The sequence below is a fragment of the Lagopus leucura genome, unplaced genomic scaffold, assembly GCF_019238085.1.
Source record: "Lagopus leucura isolate 7727_CA_CO unplaced genomic scaffold, USGS_WTPT01 Super-Scaffold_100001, whole genome shotgun sequence".
Taxonomy (NCBI): Eukaryota; Metazoa; Chordata; class Aves; order Galliformes; family Phasianidae; genus Lagopus; species Lagopus leucura.
Genome location: NW_024962262.1, coordinates 89,610,555 through 89,637,373, shown reverse-complemented (window position 1 = coordinate 89,637,373; position 26,819 = coordinate 89,610,555). Strand labels below are relative to the sequence as shown.

At 37.2% G+C, this 26,819-nt stretch overlaps 1 protein-coding gene across 1 annotated transcript in view; it reads left to right on the top strand.

Moving 5' to 3' along the window:
• Positions 1 to 26,819, top strand: part of EPHA3 (EPH receptor A3) — a 217,085-nt gene that overhangs the window by 169,304 nt on the left and 20,962 nt on the right. The window contains exons 8-13 of the mRNA XM_042867169.1: positions 1,317 to 1,419; positions 1,875 to 1,942; positions 6,185 to 6,310; positions 12,376 to 12,561; positions 17,504 to 17,565; positions 19,855 to 20,064. Coding sequence (XP_042723103.1) covers positions 1,317 to 1,419; positions 1,875 to 1,942; positions 6,185 to 6,310; positions 12,376 to 12,561; positions 17,504 to 17,565; positions 19,855 to 20,064 — 755 coding nt within the window. The remainder of the gene's footprint in view (positions 1 to 1,316; positions 1,420 to 1,874; positions 1,943 to 6,184; positions 6,311 to 12,375; positions 12,562 to 17,503; positions 17,566 to 19,854; positions 20,065 to 26,819) is intronic.

Genomic DNA, 26,819 nt, shown 5'->3' with positions numbered 1-26,819 from the left:
TCCAGTGGTCTTTCACTATGTATGTATGCAGCATCTATGTATTTCTGAGGTATGCTAAGTACTTCATCCCCACTTGCTCCTTTCCAGCTTCAGCTTTTTGGAAATCAAACGTGCAATTTGTTTAAAGAAAAAAGTACTATTGCAAATTACCATTATGGTGTACATGCATCTTTGGCATAATGAATGAAACTCTAATGGGACAGAGGAGTACAGAAAGGAGAAAAAAAATCAGTTATGATTATAAAAGATTTCATAACTTGGAAACTGATGAGCTTTCTTTGCAAAGTAATTTTAAAAAAGAAGTTAAAAAAAAATTAGCAGAAAATGTGGAAGATGACAAGAGATAGCATAAAGAGTGTACAGATTATCCAGATAAACACTGAATCACGTTTCTTGATTGCTATTGTCATGTTATAACAACACAAGTGCACTTGTAGGCATAAAATAGGTGGAGGCTTCTTCCAGACAGTCACGTAGACTTACTGCCCAGTTTGTGGGGAGCAGGAGGTCTCTGTTCAAGCTCACTTTGGACGACTAACATGAAGCATTGTGGTGAGGAACCTAATTCTGCTGTAGTCGATGAAGATCAATAAGTGTTTGCTGAAGATGTTTGTTTGAGTTGGAAGGGTCCTTAGAATGGTGACCTTTAGATGGGTAATCATACATAAGATCCAAAGATGTCCTGTTGTTATATGGCAATACCCAAGCACCTGGCTTAGGCACTGCAGAGAAGTGTCCAAAGTGAGGCGGAAAGAAGCCTTTCTTTTTTTCCAATGAATACTAACTTACATAATCCTTCCATCTGTTTCTGTGGGCCAAGACTTTTCACAACCTTCACAGCGATACTGTATGGCTTCATTGTGAAGCCTAATTCATTAAAGCACTTTCCATCACACAGAAGTGAGAATAAGGTTCAGGATTATTGACTAGCTGGGATTTCTTTTCAAGGAAAAATTTCATACTGACTGTAACAAACTGTTTAAATGTCATGAAACACATATGTTTGTAATCACATATATATATTTATATGCAAGGATCAATTTAACAGCTATTACTACAATCGGCAAGAGTAACAATCAGCTGTAGAAGCAACAACAACTGTAAATTTTCAGGAAGTCAAGAGTCTTTCATTTACTTCTCTTTTATTTATTTGTCTGATGAAAAATTACCTAACAGATTAAATATTTGGCATGAAACCAAACGCTATTTAGTGACAATTCAGTCTGTCTGTTCCCTATATGAGTGGTCAGTCGTGTTGTACTAATTAATGTTTTGTGTGGGGTGGTTATTTATATATTTTTGTGTTAACTTTCCAGCATTCTCCATTTCCAGTGAAAATAGCCAGGTTGTTATGATTGCCATTTCAGCTGCAGTTGCCATCATTCTCCTCACGGTTGTTGTGTACGTCTTGATTGGGAGGTTAGTTTGTGCTCTGTTTTGCACATTTGCTTCTTCTTCCATTTCCCTGTGGGACCTTGATGAGCGTGGCAAATCGAGCATCATCAGGCAGTAGCATGGCTGTTTTGTACCTTCTCCTTTGTCTGCTTCCAGAGAGCTCTGAGCTGCTTGGTAATGAGCCCGCTAACATTCACAGCCCCAATCTTGCAGCAGTTGTTAAAAAAAGCTATAAACACATTCTTAGGCAATTGTAAAATTAAACTGTAGGGGTCAAAAATCAACAAATCTTCTCATTAGTCAATTTCCTCAAATTCCCTGAGAACATAACATGCCTCTATAGGATAGAGAGAATGTAAATATCATTAAATTTTCAAACAGGCCTTTAATTGTGAAGGAAAAACATTCAATTCTGTTTCCACCTGCAGTTCACATGTACAATTCTCTATATTCATTTTTTTTTTCTCTGTTGCTTGTAGATTCTGTGGATACAAGAAGTCTAAACATGGTACTGATGAGAAAAGACTACATTTTGGGAATGGCCATCGTAAGTCACTGAAGTCTTTTAATGCTCACAGATTTGTGGAATTCATCACCTAGATAATGCATGGTTTTCAGTTAATAAATAAATAAATAAATGAATAAATAAATAAATAAGCCATACCTGACTTAAACTGAGGTGAAATTGGGAAGAGAATTCTATTCTCTTATGGGTAAGCAGATTTTCCCCTAACAAACAGTCTTTGTCTCAGTTTTATTCATTTATGTTCAGGTCAGTAATAAGCAAAACATTGATGTGTTCAAATAAGGCATGTGGTTATCAATATGATATTGATTCTGCTGTGCAATAGTGAAATACAGTGTGACTTCAATTTCTTCCTTATCAACTGTATAACATCTAAGCAATGATTTATTTTTTTTTTCTCCAAAGCAAAATACAAAATCAATGAAACAAATCTTGATGACTGCTGAAGGGACCATGAAAACTGGCTGTTTAACAGAAGTGATGCACTAACAAATTTAGTTTGGAATTATTGTAAGCATAGAATGAAAAGTAATTTGGAGTAGTTTTTAAAATTAAGAAAATAACTACTAAATGAATTTCTCCCAAATTAATAAGATTTTCTAATCCAGGTCTGTTTACAAATGTTTTGTCAGAGCCCTGATTTTCTAATTATGAGTGTTTCATTGGGTCTCACCCACAACTGGGAAGATAGCCTTTCTATCTATTTTGTGTCTTTGAGTCACAAAATAAATGTAAACAGTTAACGTACAGATGTGACATTTTTGTCATCCTGAGGAATCAGAGCTACTGTTGATCTTTCTCTCAAAGACCAATCCAAGCTCATCCAGTTTTGATATTTTTATACCTATTTTTCATGAGGTTACATGGCCTATCGTTCCTGGATCATTTAGCTGTGTCCTGAGAAAGAAGCAGTATGGAGCAAGGTCCCATCCGGGAGATAAATGCTGCAGGAGTTGATTTTCTGGTCCCAGGAGTGATTTGTTGCTACCAGAAAGGAGACACTTACGATGGCCATAGCTGGCTGGGGAGATTCTTCTGCTGTATGTCAGTTTCTCTGAGCCTCGGTTCACATGGTGAATAACCTGGCAGGGTTCTACCAAAGCAGAGGAATTCCAAACAATGAAAGATAGGTCATAATCAAACTTCTACCATACTCTCTTTAAAGCAGGAATAAATGAATTTTGGAGAAGTTTAAGGGTAAAGAAAGTGATGGTTTAAAATTCCCAAAGAGGAGTGGAGAAGGTTTCAGAAATTTTTATCACTGCATTTTTTCTTTCTTTTACAGAGAGCATAAATATCATTCATAAAGACCAAAATTGGATGCTCCCTTTTTTCCCCACTGAATTCTTGATGTTGAATGAGCATGCTTTTAGTGAGAAGCAGCAGTCTTTTGAAACTGCTTCAGCTCCAGATAAATACCCTGCTATACCTTATAAACCATGTAGAACCATGTATTTCTATTGTTTGGCATGCTGTAAGGTTAATGTGGTTTACACTTAATCATTTTACTTCTGTTCTTATCCTTTTGCACACAGTGACACTGTACCATCCTCAAGAAGAGAGTTATTGGTATCCGTATGTCACTCCTCTCAAATACACCTCCTCACCAAATATAATTGAATTAACATTTTAATGAGGGATTTACTGGCAGTAGTTGGAAATTAGGACTGCTTTCTAATCCCAGTGGCAATGGAGTAACTGTTCTTTGACTGTTCGTATTATTATTTTAAGTTTGGAGCTCTTCTTTATCTCCAGAGAGCTGTATCCACAAACATGTGTGCTCCTTCCCTACATTGTTAAGGGATATGCAAACTGTAGCAATGGGTTTGCATCGTGCAGCCCATCAACAGCTAACCAACTAGCCTGCAAAAAAATCTATATGAGTACATGTGGCCCATAGAATTAATGCTTCATCATCCAAATTTAATGAGGTTATAAAATAAAAGCAGCCAGTAAAAAAAGTGTTGCAGACAAATAACAGGTCAGAGTTTGCTCTCCTTACTCCCACACAATGGAGAGTTGCAATCGCTATTCTTAAGCATGTCAGTGTGGTTAAATTCCTGTGGATTAAATTGCTTTTAATTTGGCTTTAGATATTTATGTACTGCTTTCTGAGGAGTGCCATGCTAATCCACGCTGTAGTCAGTACAGAGGTGATCGTGAATCTGATGTTTCTGTTAGAAATTCTTGAAAATTATTTACTGATTTTGCAATCGCTTTTATGTTAGGATTTGTATGCATCCACACATGTGGCTGATGAAACTTTGGTATTCTACTGAACTTGAGTCTTTCTCAAAGAATAAGAAAATAGCTCCTGTGAACTAGAAAAGGGTAAAGTAACTTCCCTGACTGTTGTAAAGTTTCAGCATCTCAAATAGAGCAGCTGGTTTATTTCAATCAGTTTATTCTGAATTACTTTAAAAAAGGCACCAGCCATGAGCTATTCCCTGCAGCCTTATTACAAATCCTATAATATTACTTCAAAGGAGCAAAAATGTGTTTCACCTCCTCAGATCCTCTCCCTTTGCCTTCTTTGGCTAGACCTTTTTTATTTTTTTGCTACCCTTAGGGCAATTCGTGCTGGTAAAATGAAAATGTAAATTATTATGTTTGCACAGAATGAGCTGTAAAGTAGTACAGCTTAACACATGTGTATGTGTTTATTATCTGTTTTTCATGACAGAACCCAGTTACTATACAAGCTGCCCTTAATTATTGGTGTGAAGGGATTATTCTCCTTGCAGTCACCATCACCTGATCTTGGGAACCTCTGGGGTCAGCATTAAAAATCTGCAGCCAAAATCCCCTCAGAGCAGAAGCTTTTAATTGTTGTTATTTTTATTGAGGGTATGAGAGAGCCTGTAATGTACATTCAGCATGGACGGAAAGGAGCATTTACAAGATTTTTAACCAACAGCAATATACAGCCAATTACTTTTTGTTTTACTTGCAAGTAATTCTGTAATCATCAGTCTCTTGAAGGAAACACACTCGGCATTTAATGCTGCACATACGCAGCCCTTCTGTTAAGAGCGTGGCTCTTAGTTTGCATTGTTTTCTAGCCAATTATTTTGGAAACTTGGTTTCATCATTTCTTTGTCAATTCTGAGGCCAATAAATCTCCATAAAATTGATGTTTTTTTTCACATACCCTTGGGATTGTTTGACAAAACAATGGCAAGTTCTAACTAATGGTGCAAAGGCACTTTTTCCCATCTACCTAACCACAATGAAATGTCTTTAACTATGCTACCAGTCAACAATTGGATGCAGTAGAATACCACCATGCTGGAAGGGCTATTCCTGGGTAGATTAAAGCAATACTTAATATCTTTTATGTGATCAACTGAGACAATTGAAATATGTGTTCAGGAGCTCAGGTTTTGTGTTAGAAGCAACAAACGTCAAGCTGGATGTACTGGCTATTTTACTTTTTGATAGAGAATGTCTTTATATTCTGAAATGAATATAGAGGGAGACACACAAGTTACTGCGTATGAATACAAGCATGGCCTTGAGCTGGGGAGGAGAAATGCTTTGCCTTCAACATCTTCATGGGGAGAAATGTTGGGAATGATAGTATGTTTCCCATTCCAGTTCTGCTGGGTTATGTGTTGTGAACAGCTTGAAAGTGCCTTTAAAATCATACAGTCGTTTGAATTAGTGCTTGATTCAGTCAAGCAGAGGAATCCTTGGCCAAGAGACTGTACAAAGGGACAAAATATAGCATAGGTACTAGGGGTAACTCAGTACTAGGTCCAAACTGTAATGCTAAGAATGACTGGCTTCCATCTTGTGTATTTGTAACAGAAGGGTAGAAAGAGGTGTACGTTTATTTATATATAATTTTCTTTTTCTTATGTATCTTGTTAGAGGAATCAGAAATGAAACAGGTTAGTACAATCCTAGGAATTTTTCAGGTTTACTGTGATATCAACCATTAATTCCAGGTCTTGCTACCTTGTAAGGGACAATATGAAGCAGCATCTAAACAGAGCAAGCCAAAAGGGTCAGGAAATATTTTATCATTTCAAAACTGGTAAACATGGCAAGTGCAATGCTTTTTGAACTTCTGTGCAATAACTGCATGAGTGTCTCTGGTTTCACTCTGTCTTAAGATTCCTGGAGACTCATCAAAAGCTATTTGATTTGAAGAAGCAATGTACTCTTTTCTTCTATTGATTATATTTCTGTTATCTCCTTTGCTTTCTTTAGGCAGATTAATTAAGTGTAAGTAACATTTTCTCTCTGAATTTCATACAGTAAAACTCCCAGGCCTGAGAACTTATGTAGATCCACATACGTATGAAGATCCCAATCAAGCTGTACATGAATTTGCCAAGGAACTAGATGCTTCTAACATATCAATTGATAAAGTCGTTGGAGCAGGTAATGACCACTAAAATACCTTTTACTGTATGTACTGTTTTGCGTCTTTGACTTTGTACTTGTGACCGGAAAGGAAATCTTTGTAGATTTGCAACTTCCTGGATCATATTTAGAGCTGACTTCAGTGGATATTAGCAGACACATCTACTTGCTTTCTGAAGAAAGCAGATAATAAGATCATTTTTCAAATGACACCCCACAGCCCACACTTGGACACAGCACTTGGGAGTAAAGAGAGACTTCAACCTCATGTATGTTTCTCTTTAAAATCTGTCAGCATAGAAATGGTATCCACTGTGAAGATGCTTTCTATATTTTTATTAAAAGGATTGGTGACTGTCATGCTTTGAGTGAAAGCACAAAACTCATTTCATACCAGTCACCACACATCCATCAGAATGCAGTGACCTTTGGCTATTAGATTGATTTTGGTCACTGCTTTGGATTTGAATTATTGATTTAGGAAGAAAGAGTAGTATGTCTGATAACCAATTGTCTGAAGCATACGGATACTGTAAATTATTGGGTTTACTGAAAGAAAACTGTTGAAATGAGCAGATTTTGTAGCGGAGGAAACATGTAGCAGAAAGTCTCATCACACTGAGTCGTCCATGTTGCTGTGCAGCATGAAGCTCTTGATGGGATGCGTGCTTGATCCTTAAAGTGAAGTGGCAGATTGTCTCATTGAGCCAGATGATCATGAAGTATTAGCTTTCCTGCTGTATTAAAGCAGTTAAGAGAGAAAGACTATTGATTTTTAATCCTTTGAAAATTACTAGTTCTTTTATTATTGATTTTTTTTTACTTCTCTCCACATTTACTATTTGAATTAAAATCATGAGATGTGAGAGAAACAGACTTCTAGTGAGAGCAAAAGATTTTCATTTGGAAAAATATGTGAAATGATGCTGCTATGCTCAGTGCACCTACTGAATAGCCCAGTAAGAGGAAACACTATTAATTCTCTCACATTGCAGCTACTCAGCTGCTTGTATGCATTGAGGTTATCTTCTGAAAAGGTAGGATTCTTGTTTCTTGTTGGTTTTAATTTTGCCCCACAAGAGTGCACTGTTCTCCATCATCTTCAGAAAAGGCATCAAAGCTTAGCTACTGTACATAATAGAGAATGAGTATGGTAATAGAGAAGGAGGGGGTTATTGAAAAGCCAAGTCCAAGAGTAGTATGTTTCTTTACAAGACTTCAAGGAGCCTTCATTCTCAAGCTTCCTTAACTTGGGTTGTCTAGAGTTTATGAATCTAGAAAGCAAATTCTAAGAAATAACAATATGTCATACTGTATGGCTCATTGTTTGGATATATCTTTAATTAAAAGTGCACACGAGAGTGAGAGATAAACCAAAATTGGCCAAGTATGAGCTCTGTAAATGGAGGAATGCCTTTCAGAGAAGCTTGAAAAAAAAATGCTCTAAATGTCCTAGAACAGCCAGGTAGTTTAAGAATAAGCATCTTTAGTCCATTCCACTCCAGTGAAAGTGACAGCAGGTTCAGCATCAAAACCTACAGATCTTCTGCATTGAAGCTGGGCTTCACTTTTGTATACATTATAAGGCCATGACTCAGATTCATGCAGCTTAAAAGCTACATATGGCATTACATTTAGCCATTCCTATTAACAGTCCCAAAAGATGCCAATAGGAAGTAAAAGAGATGGGGAGGGGGAGAGGGAATGCAGATAAAAACACTTTATGCAGTGGTGAGAGCTTCCAAAATGAGTTTGTAGCATCACTTCACACTGCCCTCATGTGCTATATGTGATAGTTCGTGTAATCAGAGCATTATGAAAGTCATGTGAAACACAGTGAGTGTCTGCTAGACTGCTTCTGCAGAAGCACTTTCTTTCCTCTCCAAAACCAGAAAGGCATTTCCCATCTCTTACTGAGTCAATGACTTCTTTGAGTGAAGGACCTAGGCTTTTTCTGCCCCTCTCTTTTACAAATGTGTGAATGAAATTTTAAAAAGATACTGATTCATTTGACTACATTAAATTATGATATAAGTAACAAGACCTTCAAGTCAGAGAAGTAATTTTGATATTCTTGGGTATTTTTCCAAATATTTTTTTCACATCCTTAGCCAGAAATCTCTGAGAAAACAGAGGGCAGCTTACACAGCTTTGAGAACATTCTCAAGTGTAATAAGAAAATTCTCTTATCCAAAAGAACCTCAAGAAAAACACAAGGGATTTTAGTGAGAGGCTAAGTGTAAGAAAATTGAGGCCAGGAGCCACATTTTCAGGTTTTTCTTTATAATAATTCCTTCTTTTAAAACAATTCACTTGTTTTTATGGATCCAGTTCAACAAACCACTTAAAAAGTATACATCCACTTGGATCACAGGAGAATACTAAGGAAAATGGTTTCTTGATTTAGAATTGACATATGATTGTACCTTGCTGAACATAGAGCACATATGTGCTTTCCTTTCAAAGTTTAAATATGCTTGTAGCATAGCACTGTGTTGGCCAAAGTACTTCAAACATTTAGGGGTTTTATTGCGAAACATTGCAGTGTCTCAGCGAGGGCATGCAGTGTATTGCCATAGTGCTGCTGAGGTTCCTGAGGCTTGTTAAATGCTCAGTTTAGCTGCCTCTCCAGCTCTGAGGGAGCTTCATGCAAACAAAAGCAGTGTAATCCCCGTACAAAACACAGCACAGTTAAGGCACCTGCCAGTTTCACAGATTCATCTTTTACTTGTCCCTTGGATCCAAAGGCATGGCCAGTGCCACTTAGTGATGCCGTAAGCAGCCTGTTTAAAAAAGTTAAGATTTCATGAATAGGGATCTTTATATCACAAATAGCCCTACTGTTAGCTTTCCACATACAAATAGACACATCAGTCTGCAAGGCAGCTTATACAGTTTTTGTGGGTGTAGCATAATTAAAAATGAGCACTTCAGAAAGTCTTAACATAAAAAGCCATCAACCTCATCTCTTAAAATCAGTGCTAGATTTTCCACCTTCCATCTCATATACAAAGCTTTTCTCCTCCTAAACAATATCTGATGAGTTGCTGTTTCTTTATATACGGATTAACCCAATCCATTTCCTACTGGGACCAAATAGAAATGATTTACAGGAAAAAAATGTAGTATAACTGCGTATCAATGTGGATGTTAGTGACATAAACTTATGTAGTATTCATATGGTCGTCTATGTGAGGAAACTGAAAGTTAGAGTAGTTGGTTTACCTGGTAAGCTTTCTCCAGATTACTCAGAGTCATTTATGAGTAGGAACTAAAGCAATGTTAATATGTTGATCTAGATTTTTTTTTCTAAAAAGGAAACTCATTTCATATTCCAGGCACCAGGAATATTAATTGCTGTGTAGGGTCTGATTTTAGTCTCCTGTAGCATCCACTGGCTTCAAGGCACTTATAGAATCTAATTAATCATTCAAGATCTAAATTATGCAGCCATGGCTAAATGGAACCATGCTGATGGACATCAGCCATAACCTTTTCCTTCTCAAAAGCCAAATAAATAGCAGATATACTATTCTAGAATGAACTGGAGGACTTATTGCCTAAACTACATACTGAAATCACAGATGCACTCTACTGACATTACCTGACCAACAGTTTTAAGGTTGTTACAGCTTTTTGGAGTGTGGAAGCACAGAAAAAAATGGAACACAAAGCTGAACATTATATTATTTATTTCAAGCCCCTTTTCCCCATTCCTTGTGTTTTAAAGTCATGCTTTTGTCTTCCTCTTTATGATGTTCTGACAGTACTGGACCGGAGTTAGCATTTGAGCTGAAGAAGTTTTTGCTGTGGGTAAAGCATACAGGTCATCTTAGTTTGCAGAGGTTGAATATTTTTAATTAAGAACTCTGAATATAATTCAGCACTCATTACTTACCAGTAATAGGTTTTACAATTCATTTTCTGAGCTGTTGCTTGTCTTATCAGCTTGAAATTACAAATAACGGTTGAAATAATGGATGTGTCCGCTATTTTAGTAGTATATTCCTGTTTATATAAAGATATACCCTGTTGATTTTTTTTAAGTGTCTAATATATTAATAGCTCAATATCATACTCAGAAGATGAAGCAGCTCAGCAACTGATAATAACATATTATGGCTTTCAGTTCTATATTTTTTTACGTAAATATAACCTGGGTTACCAACAGAGAAAGGTTGTTGCCCTTTGACACATTTGTTCAGATTCTTTTGGTTAAATTGCCTATCTGACAGAGGAACCTTAGAAAACAAAGCTGAGAAGTGACCCTTAGGAGTCATTAAGTTAATGCCCTTACCAAAAATGGATTTTGTTAGGAACTTTCCTTGATAGACGGTTATTCTTTACAATCTCCAAGATAAAAGAGTTCACAGACTCACTGTTTCTGCTGTCCAAGCATCCTTAGTGGTACATTTTTCTATGATGTAACTGACCTTTATTCTAATTTACACCTATTCTTTGTTTTGCCTCTTGTGTATAGAAAAAGAAGTCAATGCCCATCTTATTTAGAACCATCATTTTGATATGCCAAAACCATTATCATCTCTCCCTTTCCTCAGTCCTTGTTGTAAATAAATAGGCTCAGTTCCTTGAGTTAGGAACATGAGCATGCAAGCCAGATTTTTGAGATTCTGGTCATTGCTATTACTCTCTTCATCATTCGTTAACTGCAGTGTCACTAATGGGACATGAACTCTAATGCCAGCCATATGGGTGGCAAACTGATGAAAGAAGACTGCAACTTACAGATTATGCATTAGTGCATAAATAAATGGGTTGAAGGTAAAATCTAAAACATCTCCCATGTGATACAGTCTCTGAAATCAATAGTGCATGAGGATTTCAGTACAGAGATGTAAATTCATCATACTTTTCTGAATATTAAATCCACAAAAAACAACATGATTTCAATTTTCCTAAAATATAAACATTATAAAAAAAATGTTATGTATTTATTGACAGAAAATGAGTGTTGAATGCCTCCAATCCTGTAGTTTCTATAAAGACTTTCTTTTCTATTCAGTAAATTGTTTCCCATATAAAGTCATAGGGCAATTCTTGCTGTCCCCCATTTTCCTGAATGTCATCATTTCTTTGTATAGTGTTTTCTGTTTTTTCAGTTATTTTGTCATTAGAACAAGGAAGCAAACTGTTCTGAAAGTTACTTTAACCTAGATGCTCTCTGTGCACTTTATTGTATTGTAAGAAGTCTTAAGTATGGGAAGAGTTGGATTGTTGGGAATCAAAAGTCAGTTACTATTCATATTTATTTATTTATTGAGATATTGAAACTTATATTCTTGGTGTACTCATTTAAAAAAATGTAGAAATTTCTGAGTGAATTATTTTCTTCCATCAACCTGTTAACGTTTCATGCTTCTTCATTTAAATGCTAAGTAAGTTTTATTTTTTCCAGGATGTTACATAGCAATGGATAAACCATATTGTATAAAAGTAAACATTCATCAAACTTTGCTATTTTTTATTTAAGGATCTCAGGCAGTTCACAGTGGGCATAATATTCATAGTGGGCTATCATGTCCTGTAGACCCATGGTGACAGGATGTATTCATGCAATTAGGTCTATCTGAATAATGGTAGAACAAAAGTAATCTGTATGGCCTACTTTCATCGGGTCCATATGTAATCTGTAATTGGAATTTAAAAAAATTGGAATAAATAAAATAACTGGGAACCAAATTCTCTCTGGCCAAGATGAGTTTAATGTTGACAAGGAGACACAACTATTCCAATACTTTGTGTTAATTTGTTGCCCTCTTGCAGTTGTCTGAGTGCATCACCTAGGAAAGAAAATCAGAATTTTCTGGGGATGTTTATACATTCCTCTCCTCTGCAGTCATCTGAATTTTCAGTGCAAGTAGGTGACATTTTCCAGAGTAACAGCTAGAGAGCAGAAGCCTGGAAAAGTTAAGTAGTGATCTGCAGACTACCTCTGAGTTCACGTCTGCGGTCTATCAGTAGATATCACAATTTAGGGACTTTTTCTGAACACCAAGTCTTCTTAAATCCCTGTGAAATAACTACATTTAATCTTTCATCTTTTTTTCCACTTTTTTTTTTAGGGGAATTTGGAGAAGTGTGCAGTGGGCGCCTGAAGCTGCCTTCTAAAAAGGAAATTTCAGTGGCCATCAAAACTCTGAAAGCTGGCTACACGGAAAAACAGAGAAGGGATTTCCTGGGAGAAGCAAGCATCATGGGGCAGTTTGACCACCCCAACATCATCCGACTGGAGGGCGTTGTGACTAAAAGTAAGATTTAACATGAGATTATTTTTTGCATGGGAGCTGTCACCAGATAGCCTCTGGAGGTCTCTTACAACCTAAAATACTCTGTGATAGTCTTATCAATCAAAAAAGAGTAGAAGAGATGAAAACACTGACTCATCAGTGTTTATGCTCTGCAAATCCTTCCAGAGATGTTTATGTCATAAACCTGATCGAATTCACCAAATATCATCCATGAGAGATAAGAAAGGAAATGTTTGTACACTTATGCTGATGGATCCAGCAAAGAGGCAAGGATTTTGTCTGTTTTGCTGCTCTCAGGATATCAAGGACTTAAACACAGAACACTGGGTTAATAAGATAGGAAAAAAATGGGGAATATAAGTAGTCTGCTTGAAAATAGAACAGATGATGTGGTGTAAAGGAGCATTTCTAAAGAACATTGCAGCTAAGTAATAAGCTGGCAGATTTTAGGAACCAATTTAATACTTCAGGGATATAAATTACTACAAAGTGGCCAAGAGGCACTTGCAGATATAATCTATTAGAAGTCATGGAGTCTGGTATCCTAAGGTTTCCTAATTGCACTGAAGCAATACTTTCTGCCTTCAACTAAATCATTAGAATTTATCATTAGCGAAAGTTAATGAACAGCCTACCTGGCTACAGCAACTGATGCCAGTATATAAACAAGTCCACCCTTCTTCCTACGTGGTTTTCATGCAGGGAAAATACTCTGTGTGATATTCAGTATGTATCAGCATGAGGCATTTTAAATAGCCTCTAGAATTAATACTGCTTAGGTAAAAATGTCTTTAAAAATTTTAAGCTGTTGGTAATAAAATTAATTTTATTCCATTGATAATGTTTAAGTTTTTTTCTAATGCACATTTTCTAAATCTACCATTGGATTATGGGTTAGTTTTTATTTTGTTTTGTTTTAAAGCATAATTTTGTCAGTGTTAATGATAACAAAGCAATCTCTTCTGAGACAAAGAAGTAGTTAAGAACTCCATCCATACATGGTACCTCCCTGGTCAAGAAACATATTTGAAGAACCCTCTCCAGCTCCTCTTCAGCTCCACATTAAGATAGTAGTGTGTTGTAACAGGCATTCCTGAATGCTGATATTGGTCTTACCTAGCTGTCCAAAGTCAGCTGCAGTAGCCTCTTTCCAGCCTTCCAAGCAGCTCCCAAGAGTAACATGGTCTTCTCTTTACAAGCAGCTGGTGGGATCTCCTACTTGTGGTGCTGCTTTATTTAGGAGAGTTCTGGCTCTCATTCCTTGTGCTGCTGATTGGTCTCTACTTTGGGATGCAAAGACAGAAATTGTTGGTAACAGAAAATAGGCATGAAATATAGGCATGAAATGTAAGCTTGTTCTGAAAGACATAAATTCAAAGACTTCATCTACATTAAGTTTTCATTGCAAAATAACACGACGAATTTAAGGGCCAAAGTGCTGTAGTCATTGTTAAGTAGGAGATCGGTAAGACTTTGCATGAGTTATTCTTAAAAGCTGACGATAATTCAGGGTGCCCTGAAATTCTTCAGGGGAGTGGAAAAATTGTGTAGTATATTTTCTAGTTTGTGCTAGAGGACTTTACTGATAAAGCACGTCTTTACAAAGAATATCTCCTTGTCATTTCAGTGAACTGCGTGAAATGTGCAGAAGACATTTTCAGTTTAACTGAGCAGAGTACAGTTCTCACTTCTTTTTAGTAAATGGTTTTGTTGTTTCTAAGCAATCTTGATTTTCAAAGTGGGTCATTCAAGATTTCAAAAACAGAACGACACAAAAGATTTACACAGCTTACTGCGATGAAGTATATGAAATAAATTCAAATATGTTTCAAAATAAATGACAAAAAGTGTGTAAACCCCTATATGTTAGAAAGAAATACAATTATAATTCTTCCTTTAGGTATAATTCATGAAAATCTGTTTTGCTGATTTAGATAACAAAAATATTATTCTTCAACTCATACCTTGCAGTTCCTGTTACAAAAAGGTTGCTGGATCTGCCTGTATAAATTCGGGTTACTCCTGCTTTTTAATGACATTCGTTTTGTGCAGTCAAAAGAACATTTACAAACCCTTAATTTCTTGAAACAAAAGTGTCAGTACACAGCTGAGCTGATCTCTATTTGTTACATTTTGTATTTCTGTGGCACTTCAAAAAATAGTTTAATGCTCTGCACGCAGAATATTGACCATGCTTCTAAATGTGCATTACTAATTCTAACTTCTTGTGTACTTGTGTAGGAGAGCATTAGTAAGTTTATTCTTTGGCAGTATTCATATCAGACTTGCTCTCTGTCTCAAGGGTGGCTGGGAGGGTTTGCTGTCTATCACACTGAACTATGAGAGAGCAACATCCAAGTATTCCCAGCTGAAGTCAATATAAGCATCAGGGATTCAGCCTCCTCTCCAGATGGCTGGAATTGTAATACGAAGGTTGAGAAAACCGTTCTGGAAGTATTTCTGTCTGTTTTACTGGGTAAAATTAAATGGCATAAATGCAAGAAAAGATAATCCTTTATTTCTCTTTAACATCCAGTAAAGTTTCAGAGGAGTAGGAAGGTGGGTTATGTTGTTTGTTTGTTTTTTCCTTGTCTTGATTTTGTCTTGTTTTTAAACCAAACCACTATATTGTAATAGCATTTTAGCAAGTGTTCATATTTTGTAATGATAGATACTAAATCACACTCATAAGCGCTGGTTTATATACACCATTAGGAGAAAGTCTTTGAATTACTCTCTGGATCTCTCCTAATCCAGATAAGCAGGCAATGTGACCTTTCTTCATTAGCTCAAGTCTTTTGAGAGGTCTCAGAGGTGAACTCAACTTCTCATACTAAGCACTCTTCTGAAGCTGCAGTAACTGCAATCCCTACAGCAGGACTGCTTGACACAAGAAGTTCTCCAGCTGTGATGGCTGGGATCTGCCTGCCGACATGCTGGCAATGTGAAGGAGTTGCACTCACCAAATACAACTTCAGCCCCCTGCTTCAAATTGATTTCGGTTCTGAATTTTCCTTTACACCAGTCTCCCAGGCGTGCTGTAGTCAGTAATCCTAATAGCCAGCACACATGTTCTGCATAGTTTACTAATATTTTACAGCAATTTGTAGTCTGTTAGTATAATAAATTTCAGCAACACTGTTGACACAAGTTGTTATCATGTATGAACGGCTGTGCTTTGATAAATGAATGCAAAGCGTTCTTTTAAAAGAACGGTGTTGCTTCAGAGCATATGCTTCTTATTACAGACACGTTTCTAACTGGATATGAGTGAAACCCTGCACTTAGTACTTTCTTAATTTGGATGATCGAAGCAGGAAGATGCTCTCCTAGTAGGCTGAAAGATGGATCTTCTTACTGAAATTTCAATTTTCTGACGTGTCATAAAACTGAGTTTATACAGAAAACAAATTCACTTTCTCCTGGTTTCTTACTGCATGGATTATCATAGAAAGTTTTGGATAGCCACAGTAGAGCGCTGCCATATACTTTAAAGGTCCAGAAATACCTTTGGGCTAATATTACATACCCAATGTAAACAGGGTACATTTTCTGTCACTGCATATTTCCTGCAAGCAACAAGAATAAGCAAGCAACAGAAAACTTCTGGAATTTTTACATCATTCGGTCTTTTATTTGTACTATATCTTATATAATTCTAAGTCAGTGTTTTGAATGGAAAATCCGTTCTCACTAGTTAATGGATGGCAGTCAATTAACTCCCGTTAGTGTGTCTCCCACAGCATAATGCATCAGCTGCACAGCAGAAAGAAGGTGTTTTAACCACTTCGCCTATGCAGAGAGGACAAACGATTTTCTACTGAAAAGTCATTGAAGAATTCAAATCATTTCAATAATTTGAAATTAATGTTTTTCATCTTAAGAATTTCTTTTCGAAGAAAATTTTGGGAGTAAAGGATGGAAAAAAGGGTAGTTAAAATTTGCTTTGCTTTTCTCGTGGCTTTCTGGATTTTGATTATAGCAGATATATCTTCAAAATTCATCCTGCTCAATTTTAAAAGCTTCATTTTTAAAAGTTCATTTAAAAGAATTATCACCAGCTATGCCATATGAAGGCTTTTGTCATGCTTTTATGATCAGAAGCCTTTCTGTATTACATGTGAAATAACAGTTCATCTCCTTAAATAACTCCATATTCCTACCCACCTTTCTTTCTACCACAAAGAGAAAATAAACAAAGCTTTAAAAAATATTATGAAATAACAAACTGCATATGGTGGTGAAATATTACCAGGGCAGTGACTTTTGGAAACTTTGCTGTAATCACATTCATTTCTGTATTAATTTCTCTTCAGCATGTCAAAGTCGTATATAATACCTCAGTTATGTTACAGAATACCTTCATGTAAAAAGAACAGTTTCACAAACTGGTCTGAATCTGCCCAGATGAATTTGCATATACTAGAGGCTTTCCAATGGTGCAGGAGTAATACTAAAGGTAGTGTGCTGCTGCTCTCAGGTACCTCCACATCAGGAATATGTTGGCTGTGCCACTGCAGCAGAGCCCTCACCCCTCTGTTGTGCAGGGCAGACACCTGAGGCGACAAGCTGTGACTCTTCTGTAGCCCATGCCCAATTCCCTTCAGGAAGAAACATCAGCATATGTGCCTGGCAGAGCACAGCTGCATAAATGCAACTGTTTGACTCACCTGCTGGACAAGGCACAGTGTGCTGAAAATGCAGGATGCGTCACCTGCTAAAAATCATACCAGTTTTTAGCAAAGGAACTCTGTTTCTGTTGATGTTGTTGCAAACAGTTGTATTGTAGGCGCAGTGATTTTTGCATGTATCTTTTTGCTTTCTATTTTAACACTAAGATCTTCCTTGGGATTTGGTAGATTTGAATGGGTCTGAAATGCCTCTTTTTTACCAGTCATTCTGTAGTCATTTTAAATGCCTGACCACTGTAATGTATTTGCAGGTAAACCAGTTATGATTGTTACTGAATACATGGAAAATGGTTCATTGGACAGCTTCCTACGGGTGAGTGCAATAGATCATTACATTGGGCATGACCAGCTCTTGTTCTGAGCTTGTTATGAATTTGTAATCACTCTACTCTGATACATCATGAGCATCCTTAATACTTCATTATTTCCACTGGTTGTCTTCATTATGATCTGCAAGGATGTTGCATTTTGACAGCTTGCTGCCTGCCACTATTATTCCAAAAAGACGTGAAACATTTTTCGTATTATTTGCATGTCATGTCTATTAAATAAAAATAATTCTGGCACATTTAAATAAAAATTGTTTTTCTTGGGGCAAAGCTAACACTGTAATACAGTTGTGCTTGTTGGTTGGCAGCCTGTATGTCTTGCAAGTGATTTCCAAAGCAAACAGATTTGTGGAAACACTGTTGGTAAACTAGTAATGGTGAGCCAAGAGCCATTTCCCTAAATGTTAAAAGTTTAGGGAATAGCCCTTACGTGAGGGTGTTTGAAATCTTTTGCTAGCAAACTTTATTAGCCTGTTTTCTTTCCCCAGCCTTAGACATACTGCTGTTCAACTGCTGTTGATTTATCTTTGTTTTCAGTCAAAGTTGGTAGCGAGCCTAAAAAAATTTGAACACTCCCTGTGTCACCAAGATTTACATGTGGCAAAACAAGAAGTATAGCAGAAATGAAATCCCATCTGAGGGGAAACACTAGTTTAATTTTAATTTGTTAGGGCGAACTCAGCTGTTGTCTGGGAGACTGCTTTGGTTCTTCCACGGTTGAATGACATTATCCCCCAAATTCATAACACTCAACTAGACGTTTAACCCCTAAAGGGAGCAAATTGTCAACCTTAGTTTCAATATGTGCTGTATATGTTATGATGTCCATTGAAGCATGTAAAATACATATAAATAATGTGTCACTGTATCTGAATGAAATATACCTGTACCGAGAGATATATATTTTGTATAGGCTTGAAATCCTTGAAGAAAGCTCTGAGGAAAGAAAAATATTTTCTGGCTGTAGAAAACAGTTGTTTAGCTTGTTCATTCATTTGGGTGTGATTTTTTTATTTATTTTTTTCTTTTAGTGTGGTTGCATGGAAACATAGAATAAGAACATTTTGACTCATATCACAAGCAACCCAGGTCATATATCCCATTTTACAAATGCTTCTTAAAGGAAGTTATCTTGCCTTTCTTATTGCCATTGGAAGGCTATCTCAGGATCTCATTCCTTTCATAGTTAGAAACTTTCTTGTGATTTCTAGCTGAATCTTTTCTAGGGTCTACATAGATGCCCTCCCAGTAGGCTCTAGTTAAAGAAGGTTTTATAGTAGGGAACTGCCAAGAGGCTTTAATAATAATAATAAATTCCTTCATGAAAGGGAATTCCGAGAGGCTCTTTAAGCATCCTCTGTGCCATATCTTAATCTAATGTTTACAGCGTTAATGTTGCCCCTAAGTATATTAATCAGAAATGAAATGACTACAGTCAGGCTAATTTGTGTGAGCTCATCACACGTGGCAGAGCCAACTCCAGTATATTTAATAAAGTTCTGGAAGAAGCAGCAGGAAGAGCTGGAGAGCTGCCCATGATGATACATTTATGGCACTAGGGGATTCATTTGAGAGCTGTTGTAGGACATACTGTTATCCTGTTGTCTACGTATCTGTATATCAATATCAAAGCTCAGTGTTAACAAATAGCATTAGTAAGAGCCGAGAGATTTAAAACATGTGTCTAGAAGTAGACAATTAGAAATCTATACAACTATCATTTTCTAGGCCACAGTGTGCTTGAGCAATTTTGTATTCATGAACTTGAGGAAAATTTGGAGAAATGAGTTCTAATCTGGGAGGCATTTGAAACTCACTGAATCGGGACAGCATTTATTGCAGCTAAAAAAAATAATACTTACATAATAGAAAACTCATTAGTCTATTGGGTAAGGCGGGGATTTTCACTACCAGTTCCCTTTCAGTGAAGCTAGACATCTGTTTCTCTAATTTCTTGACACTCCAGACTCAGGGGCATGCACAACTTAGATTTATTTGCCACTTTTATACAGGGCCCATAAAGGAAATTAAAAATCTGATGAGAACAAGAAGAGGGTAAACTGAATTTTTATCTGAATGGAAAATCTGTCTCTTTTCTCTCAGCTGATGGGCAGATTATTCTCTACAGATCAAAGTAGTGCCATGTGTGGCATTTAACTTTTGATCTCTGACTAATGAGCTCTTTGCCTAAGGAATTTCCAGAATCTTAATCAAAATCTTACATGTGGAGGTGCACTAACAATCTCTGAAATGACATTTCAAATGTTTTCCAGAAACACGATGCCCAGTTCACAGTCATTCAGCTAGTAGGCATGCTTCGTGGGATTGCATCTGGCATGAAATATTTGTCAGATATGGGTTACGTCCACCGTGATCTAGCTGCTCGTAACATACTCATCAATAGTAACTTGGTATGCAAAGTCTCAGATTTTGGTCTTTCCCGCGTATTGGAAGATGATCCAGAAGCTGCTTACACGACAAGGGTGAGTTTTATCCTTTTAAAATTACACTGTTTATTATGATAAAGTTGGTCTGAAAGCTGAGGAAGTCCCTGAAGCTTATATTCTTTGCTGCAGAGGCTCTCCAATCTTCCTTAGCCGCAGGTGTTCAAGAAACGATAAGCTCATCACAGCTTTGTTTTTACTTAAGTCTCAGAAAAGACAAAAGGCAAGAAAACATCCTGTTGGTAGATTAATTTCCTTGCAGTGTGAAAAATTCATGGCTAGGTTTCTTTTTGCTGTATATATCAAGGAATGAATACCACAACTAGGGCCTAACGTAGTTCGGTACATAGTGATGTAAGACTTGATGCATGAAGGTTTTGTCACACTGGTTATTCAACTCTTAAACAGTTTTTTTAAAAAAAAAACACTCAGAAATAAAAAATCTTTTTATCTTTATGTTTTTATACCTTACAGTATGATGCTCTTTATGTCTTGATTGGAGCTGAGATCGCTGTTGTATAAAGGGCACATCACTCATACTTGCTGCTGTAGCTCTAACTGAGAAAATACTTCAGTAAAATTAAAAAGCAGTCTTCTTTAAAAGATCCTATGCTTTTTTCTTATATTGTATACACAAGGTGGTAGAGACATAATGATGTCAGTTACACTTACTTCTAACTGTTTTGTTCCATCTGAGATAGAGAAGGTTTTGTCTGATAGAGAGCTGCTCACAGGGTATTGTACTCAAGTAAAATTTATAATAAAGCCTAGCAGCCATTTTCTCTTCACTGTACAAAACAAATTGGAGTAGAATGTATCAGCAGAATCTTGATATGGGTTTTCTAGGGTTTCCTTCATTCTTGATCACTGACAGGAACAAGCAATTATTGTGGTAGTTTAATTGAAAAACAAATAAAGGTATCCTAGCTGTTTTCTTACAATTAACATTCATATACATATAAATATGTATATATACATATTAGTATGTAAAATTATCAATCATACTTTTACAATTTATCATATATAAGGACATTGTTCTTTACTTGACCCTTCTGTGCTTTCTCTGACTTCTGACGAAGTGTTGCATGCTGGTAGAAGTGTGCAATACATGCTGCTTTAGGAACTGTCTGCAGAGATCTCTCTCATGGTTAATATAAAGAGACACTAATAGGAGAAAGCAGTTTTCATGTTTAGTATAGGCGCATTCATAGTTAAATATTAATATAATGGAAGAGTTCCTTAAAAGATAATCACCTGTAGTTCAATCATAGAGGCCTGTTGCCTTGTCAAATGAAATCCCCCAGTATGTATGCTTTACAACTGAGGCAGTTAACCTCTGTTCTTTCACCACTGACTGGTGGCAGATATTCAGTCTCCTCTTGAAAGCAGCCACTCACGTGCATTGAAGTTTCTTCACTCTTCACACATATCCCTCCATTTTTTTCTTTTCTAAACATTTTTTCCAAACCTAATCATTCTTGCTGTTCTCCTTCTGGCTATTTAAACATTACACTCAAAGACTTATACAACAAATTCCCAGCACCACGCATAAGATATCTCTCTTGTTTCTTACACATACATTGTCTGTTAATATCTCCATGATGAGGACTCCTCCCATCTCTAGTACAACTTATCCTCAAGACACATGCCTTTGCCAGGCTTCAAAGGTAAGCTCTCATGTTCCAAAATTCACCTGGCATGCAAATGGATAGTTTAATATAATTTAGTAAGGGCATTTGGGGTATTCACATTAAGACCTGAAGACCTTTTTGAGTCCTAGTTAACTTATTCGAAAAATTTGTAAAGGCAGAAAAAAAAAACAAAAAACACATCCCCAGCATGCTGCATATCATAGAGCTTTATAACTGAGGTGGATTTTGGTGTAGATGGGGTACACATAAATGGCTTATATCTCCAGGTGGGCTAGGACAAACCAGGATGCTCAGTGTCAGTGTTTCCAGCCAGCGTTGCATCTAAATAGTCTGTGGCCAAGTGCAGCATTGAAATTCTTTTCTTCTCCTTTTGCCACCTATTTTCTAAGTCTAATTTCCTACTTACATTTAGATAATGAAGTGTGATGGAAAGAAACTATTTTGAGAAGTATATTCATTTGTGTTCTGTAAACTCCATCTGGCATTTATGGTGTATTTGCAAACTTCTGCAAGGAGATGCTCAGATAATTAAAACCTTCAAATACAACCTAGGACAATTGAATTTCCTTCAAAAACAGTCACTGAATGTAACTCAGCCACATATTGATTCTGAGAAAAGGACAAGGGCATTTTCTGTTTGTCTCTCTGCTCGAGTTTCCTTTGGAGTGAATTTTGTACACAGAACCAGATAGTTTGGGCAATTACATGGTTGGGCCCCAGCTTAAACAACTGAGGACCAATGAGTGTGAAAGCATTCCACAGAGTGCATTTCCCCACAGTGGATATATAGCTTCACTGTATTTAAGACCCAGACTGTTCCTGTCATACCTCCTGGTGATACTCCTGACCACTTCCCCAAGCTCTCTGTGACACTGTTCTGTGAGCAACTGGCAGAAAGGTGGGTAGTTCATGGTGCAGCTGCCTTGTATCGGCACAAGGTCTGCTCCTAGAGCATTTATGACAAAACCATGACAAAATAGTTTTTAAAATAATGACATCAGAACAAACAATAAAATGCTTTTATGGCTAAAGGATGGCAACTACTTAATAGCATTATTAGATGGCAACTACTTAAACATATATAGAACATATAAACTACTTAAACATATAGATGGCAACTACTTAAATAGCATAATTTGCAAAGAGCAAAACAAAAGCAAGTTATAGCCAATTTCCAAATTCTCAAACATTGAAGATGTATCACACTCCTAGTTTTCTGCTTAATATCAGAAGTAGCAAGCAAATGTATAGAGATACACGAGGAAATAAATCTTTTACATGTTTCACAGAATTATATAATCAATAAAGTTAGAAAAGATCTCTAAGATCATCTAGTCCAACCATCCACCTACCATGGATACTGCCCACTAAACCATGTTCCTTAGTATCACATCTAGATGTCTCGAACACCTCCAGGGACAGTGACTGCATCGCTTCCCTGAGCAGCCATTCCAGTGCCTGATCACTCTTTTAGAGAAGAAATGTTTCCTAATAGCCAACTTGCACCTCCTCTGGAGCAACTTTATGGCCATTCCCTCTCATCCTATCACAATTACATGGGAAAAGAGGCCGACCCCACCTCACCACAGCCTCCTTTCAGGCAGTTGCAGAGAGCAATAAGGTCTCTCCTGAGCCTTCCTTCCTCCGGATTGAATAATCCCAGCTCCCTCAGCTGCACCTCATAAGACTTGTGCTTCACAGCTTCACTGCACTTCTCTTTCACTTCTTCCACTCCTATTTTCCACCTGTAAAATTCAAAGCCTGAGAACAATTACATTGTTTTAATTCATTATTGCAATTCTGGATTGGCATACACCAAAAAAAACCCAGTCAGCCATTCAAGCTTTCATAACACACTAACTGGATGAATGTTATGTTGTTCTGTTCTCAGAAGCTCTGTGTGATGTTTTTGCCTAAGTGATATAATTTGTCATTTTTCAATACATAATCTATACTATATTTGCACTATTGTACAAGTGCTCTGAAGCACAGGGAAAGATCATCTTGCAAGAGAGTTGGAACTAGATGATCTCTGAGGTCCATTCCAACTTAAGCCATTCTACGATCCTATGATTCCAAGATATGAAATATGGAGAACTGGGATTAATAAGAAAACTTTCCTACCTGACAGGATCATATTTTAGCTTCTGAGTTACCGTCACTGCCTTCATACCACAGAAAGCCCTAAGTAGCCTGAGGTTTTCCTGCTTACAGAAGCAGAAGCCAGCATCTGCAGCAAATCCACTAACTGTGCTGGAGGGGATGTACTGTAATTATCTATGCACTCTGCACCTATTCGATTTTAATTGAAAGGCCAAGGCTATATTAAAGTTTTCATTGTCAAATTGAGCTTTTCTATTCTTATTATTTTTAGATGTCCGAATGACAAGTAGGTGGAACAGTATGAACTGAAGTTAAATTTAAACGATCACACATGTAGAAGGACTGTAATTATGTCTCTCAGGTGTATAGTATTTGGGTAACCAGTAGATGAGTATAGACTGTTTAAGTTTGCCCTTGGACATATCAGTGGTGTTCACAGCATTTCAGTGTATCCAGTTCCTATATTTGCATGCATAACTGACTTCTCCTTAAATGTGCATCACTCCAAAAGCATTGTGCTTTGGTGGTGTCCTGATTATATGTCCCCATATAACTGTGTCAGAGTAGAGTGGACACAGTGAGGCACCGCTCCTTGGCATGTTCTCTCTGCTGAGAACAATTCTTTCACTGCACATTGTTGCAACTGCTGCTTGACAGGAGATATCTGTCCTGCATTTCCTTGGTATACAAAAACACAGTAATACAGACTTAGTCCTCCAAAGGGTCTGTAAAAAAAAAAAAAGAAAAAAAAAACAACCCAAAACAATGACAAATTATCTTGCCTGATAAGTGTATAGAACAGAACTGGCACTCCATTATCACTTGAGAAGGAGGTAGATTCAAGAATTTCAAGGTGTTAACCAGGTTCATCTCACTCACATGAGACCATCTTGCTATGCCCCAGTAAGGTGTCCCTGAATTAATCCAAGTCCTAAGGTAATGAATTAATTCCAGGCTTTTACCTTCAGGTTTTCCTGCAATGTTGTTCTGATTTTCCTGTTAGATCCAATTATTCTTGATTTTGCTCTCCCCAAGCTTGTGGCTGAGTGGCCTGTGACAGTCATCCTGTACAAGTGATAAATCACAATGCTGGAAGGAGTACGAAGGCCTGGAAACAGGTGCCTTGTGCCAGGCTCATGAGAAATAAAATGGGGACTTTGTTGGCTTGAGATGAATTAGAATGAACAGCCAGATACTGTAGGAATCACAGTTCCATCTAGAGCGGATAAAACCTTCAGTTGCTGCTGGCTTACTAATTTCAAACCCTGAGAGAGTCTCTCTGACCTGGGCTGCCAGGGATTTGGATCTGCAGTAACAAAGTCTGACTGTCTCTAATGCTAAGGCTTTCTTTCTTCTCAAATTCAGGGAGCTTACCTAACCTCACACTAAGCATGTGCTTAAAGGGAGACGATGACAAGAAATATAAGAAATTTCTGTTTATCTTCAGAAAATGATCAGTAAACCTATTACCACTCGCTAATTATGTATGCACATGTAAATTCCTTTTTATAAGCCTGTGTCAAACAAATTTGGATGAACGTGTTTTCCTTGGCATATCTATGATGGTGGAGCTGGGTTTTTTTTGTTGTTGTTTGTTTTGTTTTGTTGCTCATTTGTATTCTAAGTTGTATGCTTCCCAACAATCCTAATTCTAAAGGATAGGAGCTAATAATACTAGACCTTCAGATTTTGCTCTGGATAATAAGCAACAGAGATATCATAGAATCCCAAAATAATTTGTTTTGGAAGGAACCTTAAAAAACATCTAGTTCCAAATCCCCTATAATGGACAGAGACACCTTCCAGTAGAGTAGGTTGACCTTTCAAAGCACTTCCAGAGAAGGGACTTCCACAGCTTCTCTAGGCAACCTTTTCCAGTGCCTCACCACTCCATAGTAAAGAATTTTTCCTACTATCTAACCTAACCATACCCTTTTTGGCTTAAAAATGTTACTCCTTGTCCAATCACTATGCTTCGTGATAATGATTCCCTCCCCATCTTTCCTGTAGGTCCCCTTTAAGTCTCGGAAAGATGCTTGGAAAAATGTAAAGCCTATTCAGAGTCTTCTCTTCTTTAGGCTAGATAACCCCAACTTTCTCAGTTTTTCTTCATAGGAGAGGTGCTCTAGCCCTCTGATAATCTTCCTGGACCTCCTCTGGACTCTCTCCAACAGATCTATTTTGGGGGCAGCAAGGGTGGATGCGGAAATGCAGGTGAAGTCTCACAAGACTAGAGAAGAGAGGGAAGATCATCTTCTACTTGCAACCTCCACTTCTTTAATGCAGCCTGGGATACAGTCAGCTTTTGGAGCTGCAAGAACACACTGCTCACTCACATAAAGCTTTTCATCCACCCAAGTCCTTCTCTACAGAGCTACTCTCCATCCACTCATCACCTAGCCTGTATTTATATTTGGGATAGCCCTATACCAGGTGCATTACCTTGCTATTGGCCATGTTATGAGGTTTGCATGGGCCCTCCTCTCAAGCCCATCAAGATCCCTCTGGATGGTATCCCTTTCCTCCAGCATGTCAGCCACATCACTCAGCTTAGTACTTGCTGAGGGTGCACTCAATCCCACTGTCCATGTCATAATACTGGCCTCAATACTGGCTGAAGAACATTACCTGTCATTGGTCTCCATATGGGTATCGAGCCATTGTGCACAACTTTTTGAGTGCAACCATCAAGTCAATTCTTTGTCTGCCAACTAGTCCACCCATCAAATCCATGTCTTCATTTTATAGTATAGTATATAAAGTATATGCTATACAAGTATATAATGTGGGACAGTATCAATTGCTTTGCATAAGTTCAGGTAGATGACAACAGTATCTCTTCCCTTATCCACCAATACTGTAACCCCATTGTCAGGTATGACTTGCTCTATTAAACTATTAAGCAATATCAAATAAAGAAGGCTAAGTTGTATGAATGCCTATTGAGCATACAATACATAGCAAAAAAAATATGAGTAGGATTTCTTAGTACTATTATCACAACAGTTTGGAAGGTAAGAATCATTATATTAATTTTAA